The 26,313-nt window shown below is 32.0% G+C and overlaps 1 protein-coding gene across 4 annotated transcripts in view; it reads left to right on the forward strand.

Annotated features, from left to right (window-relative positions):
- The window catches only part of LOC134260413 (uncharacterized), a 47,792-nt gene that overhangs the window by 15,830 nt on the left and 5,649 nt on the right, over positions 1–26,313 (forward strand). The window contains exons 1-5 of one of the 4 annotated variants that reach the window (XM_062742974.1): positions 15,896–15,974; positions 18,298–18,352; positions 19,581–19,675; positions 20,250–20,465; positions 21,139–21,273. The exons of 1 other annotated variant lie outside the window; for it this stretch is intronic. In XM_062742974.1, the coding sequence (XP_062598958.1) occupies positions 15,947–15,974; positions 18,298–18,352; positions 19,581–19,675; positions 20,250–20,465; positions 21,139–21,273 (529 nt within the window). In that variant the 5' untranslated portion in view covers positions 15,896–15,946. Of the gene's footprint in view, positions 1–15,895; positions 15,975–18,297; positions 18,353–19,580; positions 19,676–20,249; positions 20,466–21,138; positions 21,274–26,313 lie in introns of those variants that run through there. 2 more of the 4 variants (XM_062742977.1, XM_062742975.1) reach the window with 2 other exon arrangements.

Consider the following 26,313-nt stretch of genomic DNA (forward strand, 5'->3'; position numbering starts at 1 on the left):
AAAATATTAGGTCAATACGTAGACTTGGCCGGGCTTTTACAAGCTCAACCTTAAAAAACGCCAAACAATACGTTTCAAATTACAAACACAGGCGAAATAAAATTTATAGCCATCGCCCCCCCCCCCCCCCAAAAAAAAAAAAATTACAACCATACAGAAGTGAACAGACGCATTCTTGATATTTAGCAGCATTTATCTTTCAGTTCACAAAGACAAAACTTAATAATTAATCAAATACAGGTACGAAAAGCTGAAATTAAATTTACTTACTTTTTTGCTGAATATAATCTGTTACTCTGAAGATGACCACCCTTCTCAAATCACGAAAGAGGCTAAAATTGCTTGCAACCATTAAATCTTCTGTCAATTTGAAATTATGTGATAAATCTAATCCATAGTTAAGAATTGTTGTTGTTATTTTGTACAGTTTCTGTACCTTTTTTGATGAGCTTTGTACAATATTTTCTTCCAAATTCCAGTATGTTTAACCCTTTCGCTGCCAACGTAAATTTTTGAATTGCCAAAAAACGTAACGTCACATGTAAATGACGTTACAATAGTTGTGACGTTATTAAAAATTGCGGGTTAACGTATCAATGACGTAAATCGCACCTGCTTTATGTATAATTTTAACAGAGGAAGATCCTGTTTCAGCGCATGATCTGAGAAAAAGTATTTTTTATATTTAAAGAAAGAGACATTTTTAAAAAAATTGTGTTGTCTGAACATAACGTTATCTCCAACACGTACACGGCTGCACGGTCGATTCCTTATTTTTTAAATTAAATTACGCACTGATTAATAATTTGGTTAATTTACTGTGAAGTATAGGTAGTGGAGATGGTTGTATTATAGCCATCAAAATTATTTCGGAATATATGAATTGGTAAATCTTCCATTTTGCATACTGGTATGTATTTACAATATACGGAAAATAAATACATTGTTTTAAATATAAAAGTACTCTAAACGCATTCTGTATGAAATTTATTATTTTTTTCTAAAGAAAAAAAATGATATACCCCAACAAAAACCAGCTAGTCTGAAACTCTACACTGATAAGAAGACCGTGTAATATAAAAGTTAACGCTTTTATCAAGATATTAATCACTGTCGCAATAGCCGGGCATTGCTCTTCGAGCAATGAGCCCGGCTAAAAATCTAAAACAAATCGCGTGTATTTTATTGCTATATCTTGTTATTTAGAGAATTCAAATACTTTTAGGATATTTTTGTTTTCTTGACACGCCAAACCTTTATGCCATTAAACACATGAAATGAAAAATCAAATGTGTCAAAGACATTTCTCATTGTGTATTTTTTGAAAATAATTGTTTTCTAGTACATGTACGAATTTTGGAAACTGAGAGTCGGAAATAGAACAGTCCTCACTTTGTATGCCTCTATTCTTTTCCCATGTAAATTGTGAATGATTTACCTCAACCCTTATAAGTACTGTTATTTAATTTTCAATCGGTATAGAGTACATATTAATCGTAAATGAAATACATGTACATTGTGTTTTGCTAGAATTGAAGCATTATACAAGTGGATGCATATTCTAGATTTAACGTGTGCAGTGACAAATGTTCTTTGGTAAAAACTTGAAAATTAAAATGAATAATGGTAAAGCGTATTTTCTTTTTCATTTTTAAAACATTTAAAGCCCTCTCCGGCCTCAAACAGCGGTCTGTCCTTATATTTACAATATTTTTAGAAATCGGTGGCGACTTCAGATTTTTTTTTTTTAGCGGGATACAAGTCAGAAGCAACCAGCTCAAACTTGAAAAACATATATTGTGTACCGGGTACAAACATGTATTTGAATGGAAGGGAAAGGGGGTCTTGGTTAAAGTTTTTCCGAATACACGACTCTCTCCTTCTACCATTTAAAAGTGCCCCCCCCCCCCCCCCCGGTTTGCACAATGTATTTCCTAAGGTTGGTTTTTCGTTACTTTTATAAATATAGATATTTAATAACTCAAATGGAACATTTCAAAACGAGAGACCCCCCCCCCCAAAAAAATCGACTGATGAATCGTAAATAGTTTATAAAACTTAACATCTCAGGTTACCTGCCTGCAGTCTATCAGCTTTGTATCCAGTTCCATGCTTCTTTTGATACAAGATTAAACAAAAATTAAAACTGCATTTTTTGCCAGATGGTCTACTCCATAGCTGCAGAAAAAACTGTATATATTTATTGCCCACAAACAAGTGACCTGTTTGATTTATTTCTCTATGTTTTTAAAACTGTCATCTCAAAAAAATACTAACTGTGTGTTTCTAACATACTCTTTCACTGTTTCCACAAGATTGTCAAAAATTTAGCCCATTTATGCTGTCATTTTGGTTTGCAATATATTTCGGTCCAACACACTTCGTACCAGTATCAACCACGAGAGTACTTGACAGAGGAGTAAGGACTTTTTTTGAAATTTAAATTTTTGCAATTTAGTTGAGAAATTGAAGAATTAATATAGAACCGAGCGCACTTTTTTGTGCACAATAGATATATAGCTTTTTCAATGGAAGGCACTGTAGCTCTCCAGTCTATCAAGATATTTTTCAGAGAGCTACAGTTCTGCAGCTACCACAAATTATGAAAATCGCCCTCCATTAGATCACTAAAGTTAATGATTCATATGCTAGTACATCGCCTTAATTTTTGGTAATTAATCCTTCCTATTGATTTATTATAAGCTTACAATATTCGAACGAAGCCTATTTATCTTTAATATATTTTTCAGTTACACCAGTTCACTTGCGATCTTTTAATAGGAAAAAAAATATACAGTGTGTTAATTTTTTAGACCCAGTTCTTTCCGTCTCAACCCTATTCCGAGTGTACGAATATCAGGCATTGACAAAGATTTAAATAATTATACTTATCGTATTATGATTTAAATTAAATATTTTAAACATACATAAACTCATCCTGGTAAAATTTTAAAAGAGGCTTCACAAAATTTCATTTTTTTTCGTATTTTGTATCTTAAAAAAATATTAATGTTAACATAATTAAAAAGAATTGGTGGTTTAATAAAACAGTATAGCTGCAATAATGTAGCCCCCCCCCCCCCCGGGGGGGGTACCCTCTCCAAAAAATATCATCAGATAAAAAAAAATCGGAGAGGGCTACATGATTGCAGCTAAAATAAAACATGAACAGTTATTCAATAAATTGAGATTTAACATCCCCCCTGAATTAAAGAAAAATACACACCCCCCGAAAAAAAAAATGCTCAATCACTTTATGCTATACTAATTTAACTGAGGAAAGCAACACTTGAGAATTACTAAAAAAAAGTCAATAAATAAGTTTTAAGCATTATGAAATAATGTATTCAAAACAATTCAAAATTAATCACATGTTTCAGGTGTGGCACGATAAAGGTCCCTCCCTGCTCAATGGCCCTGAGTGCCGAGCATAGGCCCAAATTTGCAGCCCTTCACCGGCAATGGTGACGTCTTCATATCAGTGAAATATTCTGGAGATGGACGTTAAACAGTATACAACCAACCACATGTTTTAGTAACTGTGTTCTCTCTCTCTCTCTCTCTCTCTCTCTCTCTCTCTCTCTCTCTCTCTCTCTATGAAATTGTATTTGTCTATACAATGTTTTAAAAGGTACAACTACACACATGTTCATATTCCATAATGTAAATGGAACTCACACGAGTAAGTAAGGAGAAGGTCGATATTTTAAAAAATCGCATACGTACATGTACTCTAACGGATGGGGGTTTTGGTGGGGATTGATCGAGTTTCACCCATTTTTTTTAAAATGAAATAGTAATTTGCCATAATAAAATACATGTATTTAGTTTATTTCTTTTCTAAACCAAAGACGGCTTTCCCCTTGTTTTTTTTTCTTTGTTCTTTCTTCTTAAAGTTGAAAAAATAGTTAGAATTATCAAAATAATCACTTTTAATATATTGTTTTTGCTTCTTGTTTTTCATTTCTCTCTCTCTCTCTCCCCCCCCCCCCCATTTTGCGCTTAAGGCAAATTTCCATGCAGTTTTAAATAAATTTTCAATAATTGTTTTATATTTACCTAGTCCCCAAGATTTCATCTAAACCCGATGCATGCCATTGATTAGCATTAATTCAAAGGGACAATCAGAAAAATATATGACAACACTTTGTATTTTTGTACACGTAAACTTGATTCTGTGTAGTCATCAACAGAAGAAGGTGCAAATTTTACTTCCCTAGCAAAAATCTAAATAATCTGTACTCCTGTTTAAATTAAAACACTAATGTAAGGAATATATTTAGGATATATCCTACACGATGAAAATAGAAAGATCAATAGCCTTTTATCAAAATAAAATTTTTTAAAAACACAACCTTTTTCGAAAATAGATTGTCACACAAAGAATTTCATTCATTTGCCGTACATGTATATTTTCTCAGGAGATATTTCAATAAAATTGCGTCATTATCTTCAATTAAAATTCTGGAAGAAAAATGGTCATATCAAACTGATCATGATTACCCCTTTCACTGTATAACATTGAATTCATGCGTCTTGTTAAAAAACTATGAAATATTAAAATTTATACCGGTATGTAATAAATAAAGTCAATACAGAACCAAAAAAAAAAAAAAATATTGATTAAAATGAAAATTTCGGAAAAATTAAAGTAAAAACAAACATTTGAAGTTATAAGCTTTGGTTATCGTTTCAATATCTATTCAATATGTTTCATTTTTAGGTGCTTTTAGTTGAGAAGCAGTATGTAAAATCTGCATTTAGGAAACTTACGAAAAATACATCGAACACAGGAAAGAAAACGAAACAGGAAATAAATTTTAATTTGTTCATACGCAATAAAATAAAATAAATACACTTGACAATATTAAATCAGGGAATTAAACAATCAGTCAATCAATCTAAATGCCTCAAGAGTTACTGGTTATCTATAAACTCGGAACGTTTTCTGAAGGTTTGGCTTACACGTACTTGTTATTATGACGTCATTTACGTATAATGACGTTGATCCTAACCGTTGCTGCAAAATGGACGAGTAAAACCTCAATATAGTGAATTTATAATAGTATGAAAATAAACCTTTGAAATGAAATCGTGTTCATTAAGCATATTCAATAGTAATAATACCGGTATTATAAGTAACAACTCATTTATTTCAAAAATTCATCGCGTCATCGCTGGTATGAAATTCACTTTGTTTATCCATAAATTTTCCCGAAATGTTCATGATATTCTACAAATAAGCCATAAAACCTTTAATTTTATGCAATAAAAGGATGCAAAAGTTCAATAATTATTTACGTTGAATAGAAGTAAAAGAAATACAATGTCACAATTCATATCAATAAAATCGGCCCCGTGGCACTCTACGCAACTGTGTGATCGGCCCAAAATCGGCCCTGTGGCACAGAAGTGGTTAAGGCCCCTGTACAGTATCCAGGTTCGGAACTTAGTACATGTTTGTGTGTTCTCTTTGATACTTCTCCTTAAAACGTTTAAGTTTAAGCAAAAAAAAAGTAGTTAGTAGTTTACTATTATTTTATCATAATATAAAAAGTTATAGTGGTAAATTCGGTGATTAGCCACCTTCGAAATACAACATCTAATATTGTACTCCTCAGGTGTCGAAATGATCGAATTCACCTTAAGGTATGTCACCCGTCAAATTTTTAGAAAAGTTCACACAGAGCCTCTTACTTCAAATCTATTTATCAAAATTCAATTGCTAAAAATCTACAAAGAAGCCAAAAATATGAGGGAATTTTTTTGTGGTGGAAGGAAATTTAGCAGAAAATACAATTAATGACATTATCATATATTTGATAATATAAAGATATGAATACCTAATGAATTTCAAAATACCTTTGTTGTGTAAGGAAAAATAGCTAAACATCTAAAACATCTGAAAATCTTTCAAAATTTCAAACATTTATTTGTGCGTTGTTAAAAAGGTGTTTAGATTTTTTTAGAAAAAAAGCATTCCACATTAGAGACCCATAATAAGGGATAATTTATATTTTTTGAAATAGCCGTATTTTAACTGTCATTTTCCCTTTTCTCTTAAAGATCATTTTCTGCAAGTTTACTTTGAACTCTGAAATTGGGATGTTCGAAACTCGTGTCATGGAAATAGAAGGTACTGGAATTTTCAGTAATTTACTATTGTATTATATATTTGTTGCTTTGAGTTAAAGACAAATGCAAATGTAGAAATTCATGTGCATTCATTTTTCTTGTTACTATTTCTGATGTATATATATATATATATATATATATATATATATATATATATATATATATATATATATATATATATATATATATATATATATATCCAATGAAAAAAAGTCAGAAATCACAAATCTCGAAAAATCATTTTTACTGTTAGCGCTTTCTGCCTAATGGCTCTTCAGACAGTTAAAAGTTAAATATAAAATTGCTTAGTAACGTTCATAAGCACGACGTCAAGTATTGTCCATTGTGACGTCATAATAACGTTAAAAGGTAGCATTATAATTCGCACCGCTACAATCACTAAAATAAACCAAAAACATGTAGAAAATTAACTTAGGTTAAAAATGAAGTAATTATTTTCTGTTAAGTTTTGGGTTAAATAGTTTAATGAAGTAGTCCTCCTTTGCTACTCTGGATATTTCACAGTCACTGTGCATTTTATAAAATGGAAATAATTTAAATTTCCCTTCTCCACAGGTAGCAAAGTGCTCACTGCACGGCGTATTCCTTATGCTAGGATCCCGAATTTGTTGTTTATGGACTCGCACTCGTGCGTTCAGTTTGCCGGTTTGTCCTATGTAGTTTTCATCACAGGTTGGACAGGTTATGCAGTAAATAACATTTTCTGATTTACAGGTCATGTTGGCGTTTGGTGTTAATTTTTTACCACATTTTAAAGTTTTTTCGCTTCCCTCTTCCAGATATTCACATGTTCCACAACGTGGGTCACGGCACTTCCTGACGACTTTGACATTGTTTGTTGCAAATCTTGCTCTTGTTAGGATTTTCTTCAGATTGGGTGCCTGTCTTCTGCTATTGATAATTTGAGACTCCTTGATAATGTCTTTTAGATTCTGAGATTGTTCTAAAATGGGAAAAAATCTCCTGGCTGATCTTAAAATATTGTGGTTGCGTGGATTGTGTGTCACAACAAAAGGGATGTCGCTTTTTTCACTATCATCCTTGCGGCGAGTGTTTCGTAGTACAGAAGTCGGAATGTTTTTTGCTTTTTCAATTCCGGCATTGATAAGATTCTCCGGATAATGTTGTTTTTGGAGATATGATTTAAATTCCTCTAACCTTTTCGAGCGTAAAGTTGTATCGGTTACTATTGTGCATATGCGTCTTGCATTTATATATATATATATAGAGAGAGAGAGAGAGAGAGAGAGAGAGAGAGAGAGAGAGAGAGAGAGAGAGAGAAATTATCTTTTGCAACAGGACAATGTTGGCTATTAGACGGAATCGGGTAGGTTTACAATAAACAGCATCAAAGTAAACAGAACAATTTAATCCAGTTTTACAAGTTGCTGTCCTTTAAAAAAGGACTGCAATACGTGGACCATATGCATGTGTTTCTAACCGAAATTTAATTAAGGAAAAATTAAAGTGTATAACTACATGTATTCATGAATGTTTGTTCGCATTTTCTACAATGATCTGCCTTCTTTGACTTATATGGTACTTTTATAGTAAAATTGTAAAATTTTTATCTCCGATTAGCCTTTAGTTTTGTCATTTTAAAAAATCGGGCTTTTGTGATACATTTAACCCATTTATAACGACAGGGTCTTGATATATGCCGAATAAATCTATCATTGGAAATTGAAATAGAATTGATGGTACACGTGTAGCACAGCAATGTACATGTAATACTCATATTTTTTTCGGACCCCCATCCCCTTCCCCTACATGGAAAACCATGTGCTACAGGCTCTATCAAGCTGTATTTGTGCCGGTGAAAATTTGTCATAACTTTCTTAAAAGCTAATATTAGTCCTTTAATAAAGTTTTTAATCAAACTTGTTAATTAACCCCCATCCCCGCAATCACGCATTTTAACGCATATACCGTTGCCCAGCAATCACGCATTTTAACGCATATACCTTTGCCCCGCAATCACGCACTTTAACGCACTTTTCGTATTTGGCGTTTTCTGCTCTTATAACGCGTAAAGTTTTGATGGTATGATAATAAATGATTAGATTATAAATTTTGTAATTCCATTCTAATATCTTTCGCAAATAATAATATTTTTCCTCAGTTTAATATGTCCGAATCGTTCAATTCATTTGACGAGACTTGGAATGCGAGACAAATTAAGGTCTTTCTTTTGACGCTAAATTAGTAAATAAGCTCACCACTTGATCCACTTGTTTTGGTGATGTGGAAGTCACTAGATCTTGTGTAAGATGGGACCCTTGATCCAGAATTTATCGAATTCGACGAATGATTTTTTTATGTAAGTGTTTGATAAAAACCTGTGCAGAAATCGACAGAAGGAACGTATAAAATTTTACAAAAAGTTGATACATACTCATACAACCGTAGAGAAAAGAAGTTTGTTCATAGAATATAGGTTTGTTCCAGTTTACATTTAATCTTATGTTACATGTAGTCTCATACTGTCTTATTTCTTGTTCTATTTGAATTCAAATTCGTAAAACCTGATTATTTTCCTACCTTAGACATGTTGCACAGCTAAAAATACACATACACAAATAAAAAGGAACAAAATAAAGGAACGACAATATCATGTTGAAAAATAGGTTGATTAAAAAGTGTTTTCTTTATCAAGTCAAAGTTTCCGACATTGTAAAAAAAGGTGTCGCACTTACTCGATCGTGTGTCTTGATTTCTAAACATATACGTATACATGTACACATAAAACAAGGTATTCGGGAAAATTTTAATTAAAAGCATACTGAATACTTGTTTGATATTTTTTTTAAAAAGGCAGAACAAACAAGAAGTCAAGTCTGTGAGCCAATGCTCACCAATTATGCCCCACTCTGATGTGAATTTACATACGTTCAGTTACAGGCAGATGCACGGAAAAAATATGAAGTTGTTATCAGATTCATATGCAAAAAAATCCCGCTATATGACATGTCTCGACAAAAATTGTGCTAAAATTTATAGAATCTGCGATGAGTAGTTGCTTTAAAAAATGCGATAAAAAAATTGTTACATGTATGTTAAGTACGGACAGACGCATGGTAATACAGGAAGTTGACATCTGATTTGAACAAAAATGAAACCACCATATGGCATGCCACAGTGACAAATGTGCTAAAATTTTAAGCATCTGTAACGAGTGCTGCGTACTTGCTGAGAAAATTGCGACCAAAAACTTTGTTACGGACAGACACAAGGTAGACAGACGGAAAAACACACAAGGTTAAAACAGTATACCAAGTCTCGTTCGCAGCGGGGGTATGGTTAAAAGACTTATGTCTACTGATTAGTTTTATCAGTGGGTATATAGTCCCTTATAGGAATATTTCCTTATAGGAATATATCCGCCTAGAGTAAGTTCATATCGTCAGTATATTATTTGAAAACATTCACATATCAGTCGCTTTCACATGTTTAAGAAAACATATGTATTATACTCTGTAGGTTCATGTATATCGTCACTGCATACTTTAAAAATAATCTTAATTGGCGATGTAAACTTTCAAGAAGAGGACGGCGATGTGGTCTGATTGGATTCTTCAACCAGCGATATCTGGATATGTTTATGTTATTTATACACAGAAAATACTTTTGACATCCACTTGTGTATGGACTGTTTCAAAGGGTAGTGCAGCTGGTAAATACATGTTCCATGTAGATACATTAATGAGGTGCAATGCATTTGGACGCTTAAAACTTCATTTTTTCGGGGGAGGGGGGGGTTGTTATACATCTTTAACCAACAGCGACCTAAATTTTTCTCCGCATTTCATCTCCGGAATTAACTAAACTAATAAATAATAAAACTATAAATTGTCAGGAAACTATGTAATGTCGGAAATAAAAAGAAGAATATAAATAATCGGGAAAAAAATGCAGTCAAAATATTGAGATAATCTATTTGTTCTCCTGTCTTATCTATATGAACATTTATTTCGGTCAGAATTGTATATCTTTTACAAACACAATCAATTATTTTATTTTCTGTCGTTAACTTATATTTTTTAATACTATAGTAACATCATGGGATATCACAAAAGTATATAGTGAACAATTTGTATATCCACTACGCATTAACTGCTGATAGATCCTGTCAGTGAGTAATTGATTAATTTTATTGTATATCATGTTATTAATTAGACTTTTTTTCAGCAAGTTTGAATAAGTTGATATAAATACGTCATTTCTTAATTAAAGTGGACAGGTTTTCGTGTACATCGACCCTGCATGTTCATAAAGTTCATCGTGTCATAGAAATCTGATGACAACCCTTGGAAAAATTGTGGAAATACTTTCTATATTTCTCAATAAATACAGCTACAATTAATGCATTTTCATAGAAACATTTTTAAGAGTACTGTCTCATTTGCTCCACAAATAATCGGAATACTTATAGGACAACATCGGGAAAATGTCGAGTATCAATCGCTCCGAGGATTTCTTGGACTCGTTTGTAAACTATTCTATTATTTTTAAAAATGTGTAAAAATTCCATTACAAAGACTTCTTTTCGATGTTTTGCTTTTTCTTTTTTATTTATTTATTGCAAATTCGCCTACAGCCCCACATCTTCCAAATTTTTCTTTATTGTTAAACGTGCTGATTTTTTAGTAGCCCACATGTACCTGAAGGTGTAAAGATTCTGCAATCTTCGCTAAGGCCAAGGGGTTCCGATATGCTTCACATCTCCACCATGCACTAGAGTAGATTTTGGATCGGAAACCCTTGGCTAGCAAGGTTTAGATATATATTTTTAATTTAGACTGATTATTTTAATGCCGAGTCCCATGGCAGTATTTCATCCATATATCAGCCAAAATATTAATAATAAGATGTGATCAGTTAAATTTTATTACATGTATTTTAAAAATTAAAATATTTTACATCGACAATGCGCTATTGTATTGTTCAATAGAAATTAAGCAATATTTTAATATTCCAACAATATTTATCAATAAAAAATAAACCATCTTGAACAAATAAATCTAGTTAAATGTGCTGAAAGCTACAAATCCGTTTTGTCCTAAAAAAATATTTATATATAAAAACTTGTTATAATTTTTTTCTCAAGTGATAATCATTTTCTACTAGACCTCATTTCTAGTTTAATTTATAATTGAAAGATTCTGCAAGTTTCGGTAAAATGGTAATGCATGTGACTGAAGAAATAAAAAAGGGGGGATGTGTCGCTGTCTGTCATTTTAAAGGAGCATAAAAATGACACCCTGAATGGAACTCAAACAATTATTTTGAACGAAGTTTTCTATTTCGATTTATAATTCATGATAAATTACTTGGAAACTATGATAATATATCAAGTCTGTAAAAGTCCACATAAAAGAATTATTTAAACAAAATAAACAGGATTAAATCATCATCAAAATACTTGAATTCATTTTACAGATGATTGTATAAATATTAAGGCGATATATACGGCAACAATTGCTAATTATACACCTTGTAAATGCATCCTCAAAACCACGTGTTTTCAGCATGTAATCGCAAGTGCGCTGCGGGGAAAAGGATAACGTCATCAAACGTTAACAAATGTAATGCTACTATAACATCACAGACTGCGCAAGGGGCAAAGAGTTAATCGAAATGCTCTAGTTTTTAAAGTTTATCAATCTTTAGTTTGTATATTCTTAGGATAGGCGTCAAAATCGGGGAGCGAGGGGGCAACTTTTTTTGTAAAGATAGACATAATAAAGGCATCAAAAATTGGGGTTTACCTTTTTTGTTGGTTTAGCCCCACTCCCTTTCAATTAACCGCCCCACTTTCAATTTGCTCCCGACGCCTTTGTTTATAAAGTATATGTATAAGAGAAATTTGGATCTGCCAATGAATAATTATATAAAGACGATATGCAGATTTAAAAGCGAGATTTTCCAATGAATGAGATATATTTTAATTTGAATAGTGCGAATTATTCTATGGACAAGTTGTCTTAAGAGCGAACTCTCTAGCATTCTCGCGCATGCATAGCCTGACATTTGCCCACGGCATCCGGTTTAACCTCGCTTATATATTTACTGCGTGGACCTCAGGGCCCACGCAATATTTTTTTTTCTCAAAAAATCTAACAATACCATATTTATAATCAATATAAAATACTAGTATTCTAGAGTTAATAAAGGTCAAACATAAGCTATATATATCGGAAGTTTTAATGTAATTTTTTTTATATTTTTTAATAATTAATATGTAAACAATCTTTTATTTTGTAAAAAATAAAGAATTATTTATGACATTGTAGATGACCAAAAACATACTTAAACTTTAAGTACAAGGAGGGAGATTTACTTTAATATATCGATATTCTTAAACGTATAATTTTTCTATTAAACTATATTGTTCTCAATGTATTTTGCATTAAATGTGATTATACTTATTTGAAAAATGTAGTTAATTATATCACAATATATTTCATATAAAATGTACTGTTAAACAAAGATAAAATTCAAAACAAGAAATTTGCTGGAGTAAACGGATTAATTAAATCATATTAAACGCGACTTTTCATGCAGTGGATAGGCAAAAAAAAAAATCATGTGCGGAGGGGGGACTAGAGACAGAAGCAAATAGAGACAGAAAGTGGATTTGTAGCACATAAATGTGTGGATTTAAAAAGAATCTAACTACAAGGAATAAGTGTCAGAACTTTTGGTTTTATGACGTCGATCAATCAATTGGCTTTCGTGATAATTTTATGCATAAACGCCTTCGGCATTTTATGCAAATTATTACGAAAGCCCCTTGATTAAGAGATCACATCATGAGACCAAAAATATTAGACAGCCATGACTTATATTAAATCTTTTTGTGTATCAGTCTGAGAGTAGACACTACTAGTTGACTGTTTAAAAAAAATGCGAATATGATTGCTGCGAATACGGCGACTTCTAGTGTATTTCACGGCGTCTTGGGCCCTTCAATGAAGGAAAGCTCTTACAGGGAAGAAACATTTGGTTCTTTTGAAAGTTAGAATATACAATTTATTCTTTATGTACTTATCAGGAATTTTGACACTGAATGGAACATGCAAATGAAATGAGCAGTGTTCCATGGTATTTGGTTCCATTTGTCAGAAAAACGCATGTGTCTGTGGACCTGGGTATAAATCATTAAATGATTCCAAATGGTTGTGTAAGTTTATTTGATTTGCATAAATCAAATTTAAATAAAAAGTTTTGGATATTGAATGAATTCTTGATGAAGTGTACGAAAAAAAAATTAATGATATTATCATAGATTTGATAGCTTATAGATATGAATACTCAGTACCTCATGAAATTAAAATTACCTTTGTTGTGTTAGGAAAAACATCTTAACTTCTAAAACAATTCAGAATCTTTCAAATTTATAGTATACTGTGCCATGCAAGTGGTAGTTTGTCGACTACACTGAGATACATAACACAGTAAAGTTAAGGTGCGCAATGGAAATATTGACAATATTTTGTAATTAAAAATGCATTCATAATCGGAATTGCGATTATTTTAAGCATATTATTTATATCGGATAATTTTTTATGGTTAACAATTACATATTGAGGACGGTTAGGTTTTATATTTAGACTTGTCACATAATGCGGCAGTCACGTTATTTTAGCACATTTACTTGCAGTATTGAGGTTAATTATAAACTAGTGCAAGGGCATAAAAAATAAAAATTCCAAGTTAAGTTTATAAATATTTTGGACACGCATTGTAGTTTCTGAAAAGTGCTGCGATCCTATTTAAATTCTGCAATTAATTGCTAAAACAATATTGAATGACCGAATGCTGTATTTATTGCTGGTCAACGGCATGAAATATTGATATACATGTACTAATAATGAAATTATATTCAAGATCTTATCAGGTTCTGAGCACTCTTCAGATACCTTAATACTCCTAGAGTTGAAGTCCATTGTTCTAATACGCCTGAGTTTCAGGCATGGTAATTTTTATTTGTCCAAAAGATAATTATATGAATTTTTGTTGTCATCATAAACAAACCACAATGCTCTTTCCTGTATTTTTTTCCATTTTTCTTGTCTCTCGTTCACCACAAAAATGCCAAACTAATGGACAATAGTTGACGATGTACAGTACTTGCATGTAAATGTACGACAGTATCATATGAATACGTAATATATATAAAATATATTGACACAATCGTGAAGAAGACACCGAATCCAAATTAATGGCCTATAGAATATCTGTAAATGATATTTTATTAAATTCTAGAATACGTTTTTCGTTGAGAAATTGTTACTTGATCTACCTCTCACTGCATTCAAACTACGTCACGTTTTACAAATGACTGCACATTGACAATTGAATTGTGATCAGTGACTTTTTTTATAACTTGTTCATAACTTGTTTTAAGGGATTTAACTAACTACAAAACGGCATAGTGTTGTAAGTTTGATGTAGTTTGATAGTTTCCTACAGGTTAAATTAGGAAATCACAATATTTTGCAGCTTCTGCCAGAGAAAAATATTTTTCATTATTTTAAGAATTGCTGTATGACTCATATTTTGTATGATGTCACAGTTAATTATAATTTTTTGCGTACAAATTAGGCTCCGCCCCCTTTTTGTAACTTTAACTATGCTGGTAATATTGTCTATTTTGCTTTGTTTTTATTTTGTCGATTAATATTGCCACTGGTAAGATAAATTGAAAATGATGTTCAATTTTATTTAAATCTACGTCTACATTTGTAGTCTTATTGCAATCTTGCCACAAAAAGAGACTTAATTAATGATCATTATTTTATTGGCTGCTGTTGTAAATTTTCAAGTCCCAACTGCTATTTTTCTCCCCTCTGTATAGGTATAAACCAGTAGAGCGACAGTCGCGACATAGACTTCTGGTTAAAAAAATGATTACACCTAAGTTTCTTTCTGTGTATTAGCATTTTTTGACACGTTTTCCTCACGTTTTCTTTCTGTGTATTAGCATTTTTGACACGTTTTCCTGATGTTCGAAATCAAGTTACAATTTTCATTATTTTGATAAGGCAATACCAGAAGGATGCAAGTTTTAAAGATACTTATGAATCTGCAAAAAAGATGAGGATCAGAATATTTCTACCGTGCAACGTAGAAATGAGGTGACAAGTATACAGAATATTAAATAAATGCAAATAGCTGCTCAAGCATATAGTAACAATTTTAAGTTTCTTGAAAACATCCTTTTTCTGCTATTTGACAAAATAATCTCGAAAGAATTGTAAAAGATTCTATTATGATGACTTAGACAATTTTGGCCGTGCTAGGTACACACAGGAAAAATCCCGTTAAAGGTAGTTGAACTTCTAAGAAAATAAATGATATATATATATATAAAAATTAAACATTTTTTAATTCCATGGAAAAATTGAAAATATGCCAAAGTATGATTTGTCAGTAACAAAAAACACGCACACCTATCATGGAAATATCTATAAAAAATAAGCAATTCATTTCCTTATCTGTTTCTTAATGGTCACTACATAAACATTTATGCATAATCTTTTTATTACACGACAACTTGGCCTAGTCAAATAATACTTAGAAAGTTAAAAATAATCACCCAAAGACTTTATCTCCCTCACAACTACAATAACAATACAACTACTTGTATTTTGAAGGACAACATTCCACGCGGCATTTGAAACTTAATGAAAAGACAAGTACTCTATGTTTAGAGTGGCACACTTAAGTTAATCCACATTCAAGTACAAGGAAATTCTAACCAGGAAGCTGTTTGTTTTGAGAGAAAATGACAAAATGGAAACATGTTATTAAATGTGAGTAAATGAATTTATTTTTCCTTTGGAAACATGTTTTGCACTAAGTTTTATTTTTGACAAAATTGCCAGGTGGGTAGGAGGAATACACATAATACTGCAGACGTTTAAGAGCTGACATATGGAAATAAATACATACGTGATTTGTTTCTTTGTTTGCCGTTTAATGTCCCTATCTAAAATATTTACATAATATGGAGATTCCTCCATTTGCCAGCGTAGAGCTTTAAATTTTGTCCTCTACTCGGCATTTTGGGCCATTGAGCAGTGAGGGATCTTTTTTGTGCTAACACCTACTGTGACACGGGACCTCGGTTTAATTTGAGAAAATCATGTAATCTGTATCTTTTTGCTGCTTCCGTACAAGTTCAGGAATATATGGAGATAACGAACAGTATTCATTTAATGATAATATTTAATAAAACGTTATCATGGTTAATATAAATACAGCATATGCATTTTAATAATAGTATATACCGTCCAGTTGTATTGACAGATTTTTTACTAATTTAAAAAGAAACACGAAATACGTTTACTAATAAATTATGCTCTAAATAAATGTACTTACATTTAGGCTATTCAAAGAGTCTTTATATGAGTAAAACTTCTTAACACACAAACAAATAAAACAAACAAAAACATTTAAATTAAAAAGTCTTCGCGAATTCTTTGATTTTGATCGACTACCATCAATAAGAGACTGGGTGTTCATATATATGATATAGGTTAACGTTTTTTGCGTTCAAATAAGAAAAAAATCTGCGATATAAATCTTAAAATTTTTATTGTTAAATAAATCTTAAACTTTGTTGTTTTTGTGGTGTCTTTAAATTTAATTTTTAAGTCCTTGTATTTCGAAACGTGGTTGATTTCAATTACGTAATTTATACAAAATTTCATTCTTTTAATAAGTAATAAACAACCAGAGAGATTTTTTTTATTTGTGTTATCTTGATAAATTAAACAATAGCTATATATGCCTCTAAATAAATGTTTCATCAATCACAGACAAAGTGTTATGACTTTGAACATATAGGCATACCAACACATTGTATGTTTGTAAACATTTCATTTTTTAAGATGCAAGTTATATAGATATCGCAGTAATTTTAAACAGTTTACTAAGCCCAACTAACTACCATGTCACAGTTGTAAAATGATTTAATACACTATATTAGCAGAAAAAATGACATACAAGTAACTTTAAAGTAACATTCTACATATATTTTTTATCAATTTAATGAATTATTCATATGGAATTTTAAAACAGGAAGTATTTTGTGCTCTGCAAAGATAATGAGGTAGAACTATAAATATACATGTACTTATATCAGCTTCTAGATAACGTTTTAAAACTATAACCAATTCTTTATGAAGTTGCAGATATGGATAGAGGACATCCTCGGATGCCAGTGCCCTGATTCAACACGTTGCCTTTAAACCTTTGGTATATTTCATTAAATATCCGTAGTTTTGCTTCTCTAATTAAAAATACCAATACATTTCAACTTTCAGTAATAGTCAGACTCAGTTGGCGCCTTAGATGTACGTGTTACAAGTTGTTTATTATAGAATGGCTTAACATGATTAATTGTGAAGTAAGAAAGCTTTGTAGTTTTTCCGAAAGACGTAGCTACTGTTATCCCACAATTATTAGTATGCCAAGAGTTTAACAGCAACGTCTTGACTCAGCACCCCTGGCTTGCGAGGATGTGTAGAAGAGGGATCACTATATCTTTGTATGTGTTTTATTTTCACTAAATTATATAGGAAACAAAAAAAACCTAATCCCTGACTTCTATTACTAAACCATAATGTCTTTAATAAAATTTTAATTTGTCCCTTCTTTTATTTATATTGTTTCCAGAAAAAACTCACCAAGAATATGATATATACACTTTGAGAACGCTCTCCTAATTGAATTTCTTGCTATAAATATTATAATTGCAATAAATATGTCTGATTCTATACTTTGAATCTAAAAGGTTCTGAATTTATAGCGATGCATTAAAGCTATTCGATCACATTCATACATGCTCAATGTAATGTCAGGTGTACATATTTTTTTTGCAATTGAGTAATCCACTATGTTTTTAGAAATATCCAATAATAACTTGAAAAAATAAGATATTGGCAAATGTATTACAACAAATGCACTGCCATGCAGATCGTGTATATGTACAAAAATAGTTTTAGTTAAGTTTTTTTGTATATTTCAGGGATTTAGGAGAGGAAGTTACTAAGCAGTCTGATTTCAAACACCTATTAACCATAATGCATTACATTATAAAATCATATTTTAAGAACATGTATTAAATTCCAGGGTTCCTTAAATCTTTGATTCTGCATTATGGTTGTTCAGCATACAACATAAACAGGTATGTATACGAAATTTAATGCTGATACTTTAAAGTAATATGAATAATAATTACATGTATGTGATAAGTATTATCATATTCTCCTGGCTCAATAGGGAAAAAAATCTGAATAATGAGGATTAAAAACACACACTTATCGCTTCTGAATATTAAGTTAAAATTGTAAGTTGTTGGATGAGAAAGCTTTGAAATGAAAAAAAAATAAAAAAGAAATAATAAAAGACTAACTCTTTTATGTAGATTGACAAAAACTATGAGTCAAACAATTTTTAGTCCGTCCGGGAGAGTACATACAAAGTATTTTAGTTGATGGCCGAATGAAACTAATGTAAATAATTTTGTAGTTATATCAGACTAGAATACGTATTGAAAAAAAAATACTCACGCATGCAAACGTTACTGAAAATTAAATTTTGCTGATTCTGAAAAGTCAATCTCAGGTACTTCTTAAAACATGCTTCTTTTTTTAGTTTTTCTCTTTTACTCGTGTGGAAATCAATAATGAATGAGTATCCAAATCATATACATGTGTTAATAATTTTGAAAAATCCAAAGGTCAAGGATAGTGAAATCTGCCCAAGAAAGAATTACATTTTGAAAAAAAAAACTTTCTTGTTTCTGGAAGGTAGAAAAGTTTCTAGAAGTTACCTATTGTTTGTCTGCTTGTTGTATAACGACCCTTTCGAGAATTTTTTACTCATCAGCCACCATCGCCACAGCAAAGTTAAACATAAACTCAGCACTCAGGGCCGTTGAACAGTAAGAGATATTTTTATGATTTTTTTTTTATGAGACAGTGCCTACTGCGGCACGTGACATTAATTAACACAATTTCACACGAAGGACCGGTAGCAACGTTTTGCAGTGGGATTAGATCCCACAACGTTAGCGTCAACTCCTTACTCTGCTACACACCCTCTTATCCTGCGCCACACGGGCAATATGTTAGCAGTTGTCAGACTAGTATATGGAGAGGATAAATGATTTTGTGCTACTTATTGAAATCACTTTCACTTCATTTTGTGTTTATCTCTTGTTTTAATAATTATAGATGCAAGATTCCAGAATTAGTCATTTTTAATTGATATGAAATATTCTTTTTTTAAAGAATTTAGCTTAATTTTAATAGCTTTCAACTTAAAGTGTTCTTTGTTTTGATAACGAAAATCACACAAAAATTAAGCTAATGTTAAAATTTGTTGAAACAAATATATTATTTACCTTCTAGTGAAGTGTGCCTTGAAAAATTGCTACATTTTGCCTTGGGAGATGAAGGATGCAAGTTTACGTTGACAGATGCTAAAAAGTGGCTAGAAGCAGCAGGTAAGCAGATGAAATTAGTTTTACCCCAGGTTAGGAAGCCACTCCAGGCCTAAATAAAGAATGTTTCAGGTAAAGAAGATGTTATTAAATAGACCAACAAAATTTAGAAATAATTTTTTGCTTTATATTTCAAAAGATTTAGTATTTAGTAGGAATTGCTTTGACACAAACAGGTCATTTATATCAAAAAATGGCGTTTTACATGAGTGTTATGTTAACTTTGAAGTTTAACATTCTTTGCTGAAATATAGTGAAATAATTTCCTTTTCATTGGTTTAAATTAATCTACGTGTAAAAATATTGTTAATTATTGTATACTGGGAAAGTTTCCCTCCAGTCTTATTTTTTCACCTTTCGTCCTCACAGGAGCATAATATATTCAGGGAGGCGGCATTATCTCTTCGGGAAAACTATCTAGTCAAATATATACAGTACTTAACAAATTTAATGATGTCACAAAGCAGACCTCATTCTAAAAGTATCTTTGTTAAATTGAATTTTTCTTTGTAGTAAAAGTATTACGATTTATTATCATTCCTATTATCTTAAATGCTGTTTTCTTATTTTTTTCCAGACTCAAGTTTTTGTCCTAAAAAATGTCGCGTAAAAATCAACAACTTAGAAGAATCACAAGGGATATTCAAAACCAAGTATCGTTTGAAATTTATAGATCTAAGCATCAATGAATTGATCGAGGATATAATGACAATCGAAAGGAAATGCAGTTTGTTAGATTCATTAAAAGATGAGAGGACAATGGAAATTAATTGCAAAACAAATTTAGAAAAGTGTAAGTTCCCATATTTCATTGAGAAATATTTATAGTACTGACAGATCAATTTTTAATCAAAAAATATAGACAAATAGTATTAATAAGTTAAAAGCTTATATGAACATTGATCTTTTTCACTCTACGGCCGCGGAGATCATCGATCGTATATTACCTCAGCATTAGCTTTTTTGGTCACATTGAAACTAAACGTAGTAGTAATCTTTTCATTTTATGTACATTACTTTCCATAAAACATGTAAATGTAAAGAGATGCAATATCTATTACTAAACTCTCCGCTGAAAACTTTTGTTCCTATCCCAACATGTAATTTTATCCATGGGATGTCTCTTAATCTGACTCGCCAGATTATCAAACACAGCTGAAGAACATTCGATATAAAAATATTTCTTTTTAATTATTCTCTCAAACTTTGACTCACTCTGGATTCAGCGGAATTTTTCTGTATATAGAATTTGTATAATTTATGTAGTAACAGCACTGGGTTAACTTACCACTCACACTTGAATGATCCATTAACATAAGAAATTTTGGAAATATTTCTTTAGTTTTTTTTCATTGACATTTTATGTTAAACTATATAGCATTACATGGATAAAAGGCGTGGATTAGATGAAAGAAATAAACAGGAAAACATTTCCTATAAAATGTAGGGCAACATTTCCATTGCAGTAAACAGCTCAAAAAGTTTGTGTTCATCAAACCAGAACTGTACAGAAGAATCCAAGAAATGTTCATTGACGGGGAATATCGGCATCTGTAAATGCAGGCCTGGGTATATAGGACTCGAAAATAAATGTTTAAAGGGTAAGTACTTCCCAGATAGCATGAGGACATTGGCCCAACAATGCTGATAATGTTGGGCCAATGTTGGCAATTTACGTTGGCCCAATGTCTTATTGCTCATTGGCGCGCCGTTGGCCCAACATGTTGGGCCTATGTTGGTACAATACTGTTTGTTTATTTGTCAACGTTGGCACAACGTTATTCCAACATACCAACGCCAACGCAATATTTTGTAACGTTGGCCCAACGTTGAACCTCAGTTCAAAATATAATCATGAAGTTGGTCCGACGTTGGTCCAACGCTTTTGTTGAAATGCCAACGTTGGTACAACGCTATTCCAACATACCAATGCTAACGTTGGCCCTACATTGGACCTCAGTTCAAAATATAGTTATCACGTTGGTTCAACGTTGATACAAAGCTGTTTCTTGAAATATCAATGTTGGCACAATTATTCCTCAATACAAATGTCTTACAAAATTAATTAAATTCTGTTTTATTTTCAGATTATACGACACAATTAATTTAGTTTTGTCCAATACTATTTTCCTCCTAAAGTGTTTCACAATATATTCTTTGTCACTTTCACTTTTATTAAAGAATTCCTCAATCTTATTAAGATCTTTGATCCGCTCCAGTTTGATCGTTGGAATGTAACTTAAAGAAGGAAGAGGTAGAAAGTTCAAGGTTTCTCAAGTACATTCCACATCACTATGTCCACTACTAAATATCGCTTTGATATAAGAGTCTTCAAGTTCTAATTGTAGAGTTTTGGAAGGTCATATTTGAATCATTTATCACTTTTTCTGTTGTTTATCTGTTCTTAGAATCCATGTTTCTCACACATATAAATCAGTCCCTTCCATATACAGAAAATGCCACATCAATAGTCACAGAGTGAAGCGGGTTTTTCTATCCCGGCAATTCCCGTAAACGTTAAGATCGCCATCAATTAAAATAGTATTTTCAAATGTTCATCAGCATCACGCATATTTTTAAGGCAATCCTTTAAAGAATTTCACATTTTTAATTATTAATAACAAATACAAAATAGTTACTTACATTTCACTGGTTAACATTCTTGCGTTCACTTACAGATCCGGACATATATGCTTTATCCAAGCCCGCCAATTCCTATTAAAGTTCAGATCGTCATCAATTACAATTGTTTAATCAGCACCCAGGTACCAATAATTTGAAAGCCTACATGCAGGCCATTACAACGTTGTGCATTTCACATTATTAATTATTTCAATATCAAAAGCAATACTTACATTGAAAGGTTTAAATTTCTTTACATAAACAGACACATAGTCTTTTAATTGTGCAAGTGCGCGGTTTAAAAACCTGATTAAGATGCCGGTTTCCTTGGAGACTTATGAGTCACCTGCCGAGCCAGTGAATTTTACCAGTGACCTATTTATTTTGGAGCCCAAAACACAGCACTTTAAATTTGATTCAATGATGCTAAATATAGAATCTACAAAGATACAAAATTACTATATGTAATTCGCAGACATATAAGGATTGTCTCATAATTTCCATTCAATATAATATAGATCACATGTTTATAATGAGTTGCTTATTACATTACCATCGATTTACAATAGATAAACCTAAATTGATGAATACTTTTCGCAATATTGGGCCAACGTTGGACCAGCATTTCATCTCAAACATTACAGGATACCTGTACATGTAATCCCAATATTGATATTGGACCAACTCCAGTTCAGTCCAGCACGCCCAACACAGAGCAATGCATCATTATATTGTCAACATTTATTTAGCTGGACCAACGTTGGGCCAACATTGAACATCCAACAAAAAGTGGCCACGTTTTGTGTCAACATGTGCTCAGTTAGACCTATTGGGCCAACATTTCATACTTAACACACAATGGTCTTGATCCATGTCAACATTTACTCGGTTGGACCTATGTTGGACCAACATCTTAATATTCAACACAAAGTCGCTATGTTTCTTGTCAACATGTTACTACAATGGGCCAACATTACAAGCCCAACACCGTTGTTTAAGCTTTCTTGCCAACGTTGGGCCTACATTTGTTCCCTAACGCCAACCATCTATCAAACATACAACCAAAAACCAACGTTGGCCCAACGGGGTCATGCTATCTGGGTTTAAGTTGCAGAATTTTATTCTACGATAAAAGGATCAGATAAGATTATCAAAGAAAATGAAAAATTAAAACAAAAAATAACTTTTTAGGTCACCTGAGTAAACTCAGGTGACCTATTGCTATCTGTTTTTATCCGTCGTCGTCCGTCGTCTGTCATCTGTCGTCCGTCGTGCGTTAGCATTTAAACATTTTCAGCTTCTTCTCTGAAACTGCTGAACCAATTTCAACCAATTTTAGCATATAGCATCTATGGGCGAAGGAGAACAAAAATTGTGAATTTCGTGGTCCCTGCCCCCCTCGGGCCAGGGGGGTGGGGCAAAAACCACTAAAATTAGTGCAATCTTTAAAAATCTTCTTCTTTACTCCTGGACATCAAGCAGTCAAACTGTTTGTATGATTGTAATCAGCATTAAGTCCTCTACCAAAATTGTCATGACCCCAGGGTCAGGGGTTCTGGTGTGAGGGCGGGGCTCTATTGATTATTTAGTAAAAATGCATTAATTATTTGAAAATCTTCTTCTCTGCTCCTGGGTATTAAATAAACTAACTAAGTACATAGTTATCATGAGCAAGAGTGTCTCTACATAAATTGTGAAATTCATGGCCCCAGGGTCAGGGGTTATGGTGTTAGGGCGGGTCCCTATTGATTTTATAGTGAAAATGCACTAAATCTTTGAAAATCTTCTTCTCTGCTCCTAGGTAGTAAATAAACTAAGTTCATAGTTATGATGAGCAAGAGTGTCTCTTCATAAATTGTGAAATTCATGGCCCCAGGGTCAGGGGTTCTGGTGTTAGGGCGTCGCTCTATTGATTATATAGTGAAAATGCATTATTTCTTTAAAATCCTCTTCTCTGCTCCTAGGTATTAAATAAATTAACTAAGTACATAGTCATGATGAGCAAGAGTGCATCTACCAAAATTGTGAAATTCATGGCCCCAGGGTCAGGGGTTCTGGTGTTAGGGCGTCGCTCTATTGATTATATAGTGAAAATACATTAAATCTTTGAAAATCTTCTTCTCTGCTCCTTGGTATTAGATAAACTAACTACATTGTAAGTAATAGTTATGATGAGCAGGAGTGCCTCTACCAAAATTGTGAATTTTATGGCCCCAGGGTCAGGGGTTCTGGTGTTAGGGCGGGGCTCTATTGATTTTATAGTGAAAATGCATTAATTCTTTGAAAATTTTCTTCTCTGCTCCTGGGTATCAAATAAACTTATTAAGTTCATAGTTATGATGAGCAAGAGTGCCTCTACCAAAAATGTGAATTTTATGGCCCCAGGGTCAGGGGTTCTGGTGTAAGGGCGGGGCTCTATTGATTACATAGTGAAAATGCATTAAATTTTTGAAAATATTCTTCTCTGCTTCTGAGTATTTAATAAACTAATTAAGGACATAGTTATAATGAACAAGAATGTTTCTGCCAAAATTGTGAATTTTATGTCCCCATGGTCAGGAGTTCTGGTGTTAGGGTGTGACTCTATAATGATTATATAGGTAAATTAAATAAATCTTTTAAAATCTTTTTCTCTAATTCTGGGTAATAAGCAGATGAACTATTTATATAGTTATGATTGGCTCCTCCTCCAGAATTGTGAATTTCAAGGCCCCTGGGTCAGGGATACCAAAAATGGGGGGGGGGCTCTACTTATATACTGAAAATGAATTGTTTAAAATCTGCTCCTTGGTATTTATTAAGTAATTTTGATAAGCAAGTGTGCCTTTTCAAAAATTGTGCAATGTCTAGACCTAGGGTCAGGAGTTCATGTGTGGTAGGAGCACTCCTGATTATTGCTGAATATTGTAGATCACTTTTTTTACGCGACACCTTATTTCTGCGAGATAGTAGTCACTGATTCTTTACAAGCGAGACATAATTTTCACGAATTGTGGTTATTCTTCTGTATAATCTTGAATGCTATTATACGCGAGAATGAAATTTTTGCGAGCTCACTTCTCGCGTAATTATGCGAAAATAAAATTCTCGCGAATAAAATGTGATTTACAGTATTACTGATCAGTTGACATACATTTTTGTTCCCCTACCCTGCTTATGGGTATTAAGTAAACAAACTAAACAATTGCTAAGTGTAAAGTTATGATTAGCAATGGTGCCTCTTTCAAAATTGTGAATGCCATAGCATCTAGCTTAAAATTTAAACCAATTTCAATCATTTCAAAGTTGTTGCATGATGCTCAGGTGACCTATAAGGCCCGTGGGCCTCTTGTTTTTTTTGTAAAGAACATTTTAGGGCTCTTAAAAAAGTTCTCGCACATACTCGACAATAACGCTTTAACGAAGAAAAAGAAGACATCTGGTATCGTTACTTTCATTTTTTTTTAAACCTTTTAAAAATTTCAGCGGATATATAATTTTATGCTACGGAATATAATCTTATATTGAATTCAATATTATTGTTAAAAAATAAATTAAATTTTTTTTTTCTGATGTTGTCTTTAAAACTTCATGGTCTTGCTTTTTGAAGCCTGGCATAAATAACGTATATTTGTTAAAATTTCCAGAAAGTTTCTTTCGGCTTTAAATTTTAGGAATAAAAGTCAAAATTCTCTGAAAAAATAAAAAACAAGACAAAATTGAAGTGTTATCAATATTTATTTTTAAGCTGATATATACATATATTTACATTATGTGAAATTTTTTTGAAATCAACTACAAGTCATGTAAAATATTCAAGTCATCTATTATTCAAAACACTTGAACACACGAAACCTTGTCATATACTGCGTTGTAGAATACACTGTAATATATACACTGCTATATATCCAATATTCTACGAACACCAAAATTAGAATTGCATTGGCTTAATTTGATTAAAACAATTACAAAATAAAATTATCACAAAAATATTACAAAAAACCCGTATATTTATAAGTAGTCTTTTTGCTCCTCGTAAT

Source organism: Saccostrea cucullata, unplaced genomic scaffold (assembly GCF_032062105.1).
Source record: "Saccostrea cucullata isolate Sc308-1 unplaced genomic scaffold, CSIRO_AGI_Scuc_v1 ctg715, whole genome shotgun sequence".
Lineage (NCBI taxonomy): Eukaryota > Metazoa > Mollusca > Bivalvia > Ostreida > Ostreidae > Saccostrea > Saccostrea cuccullata.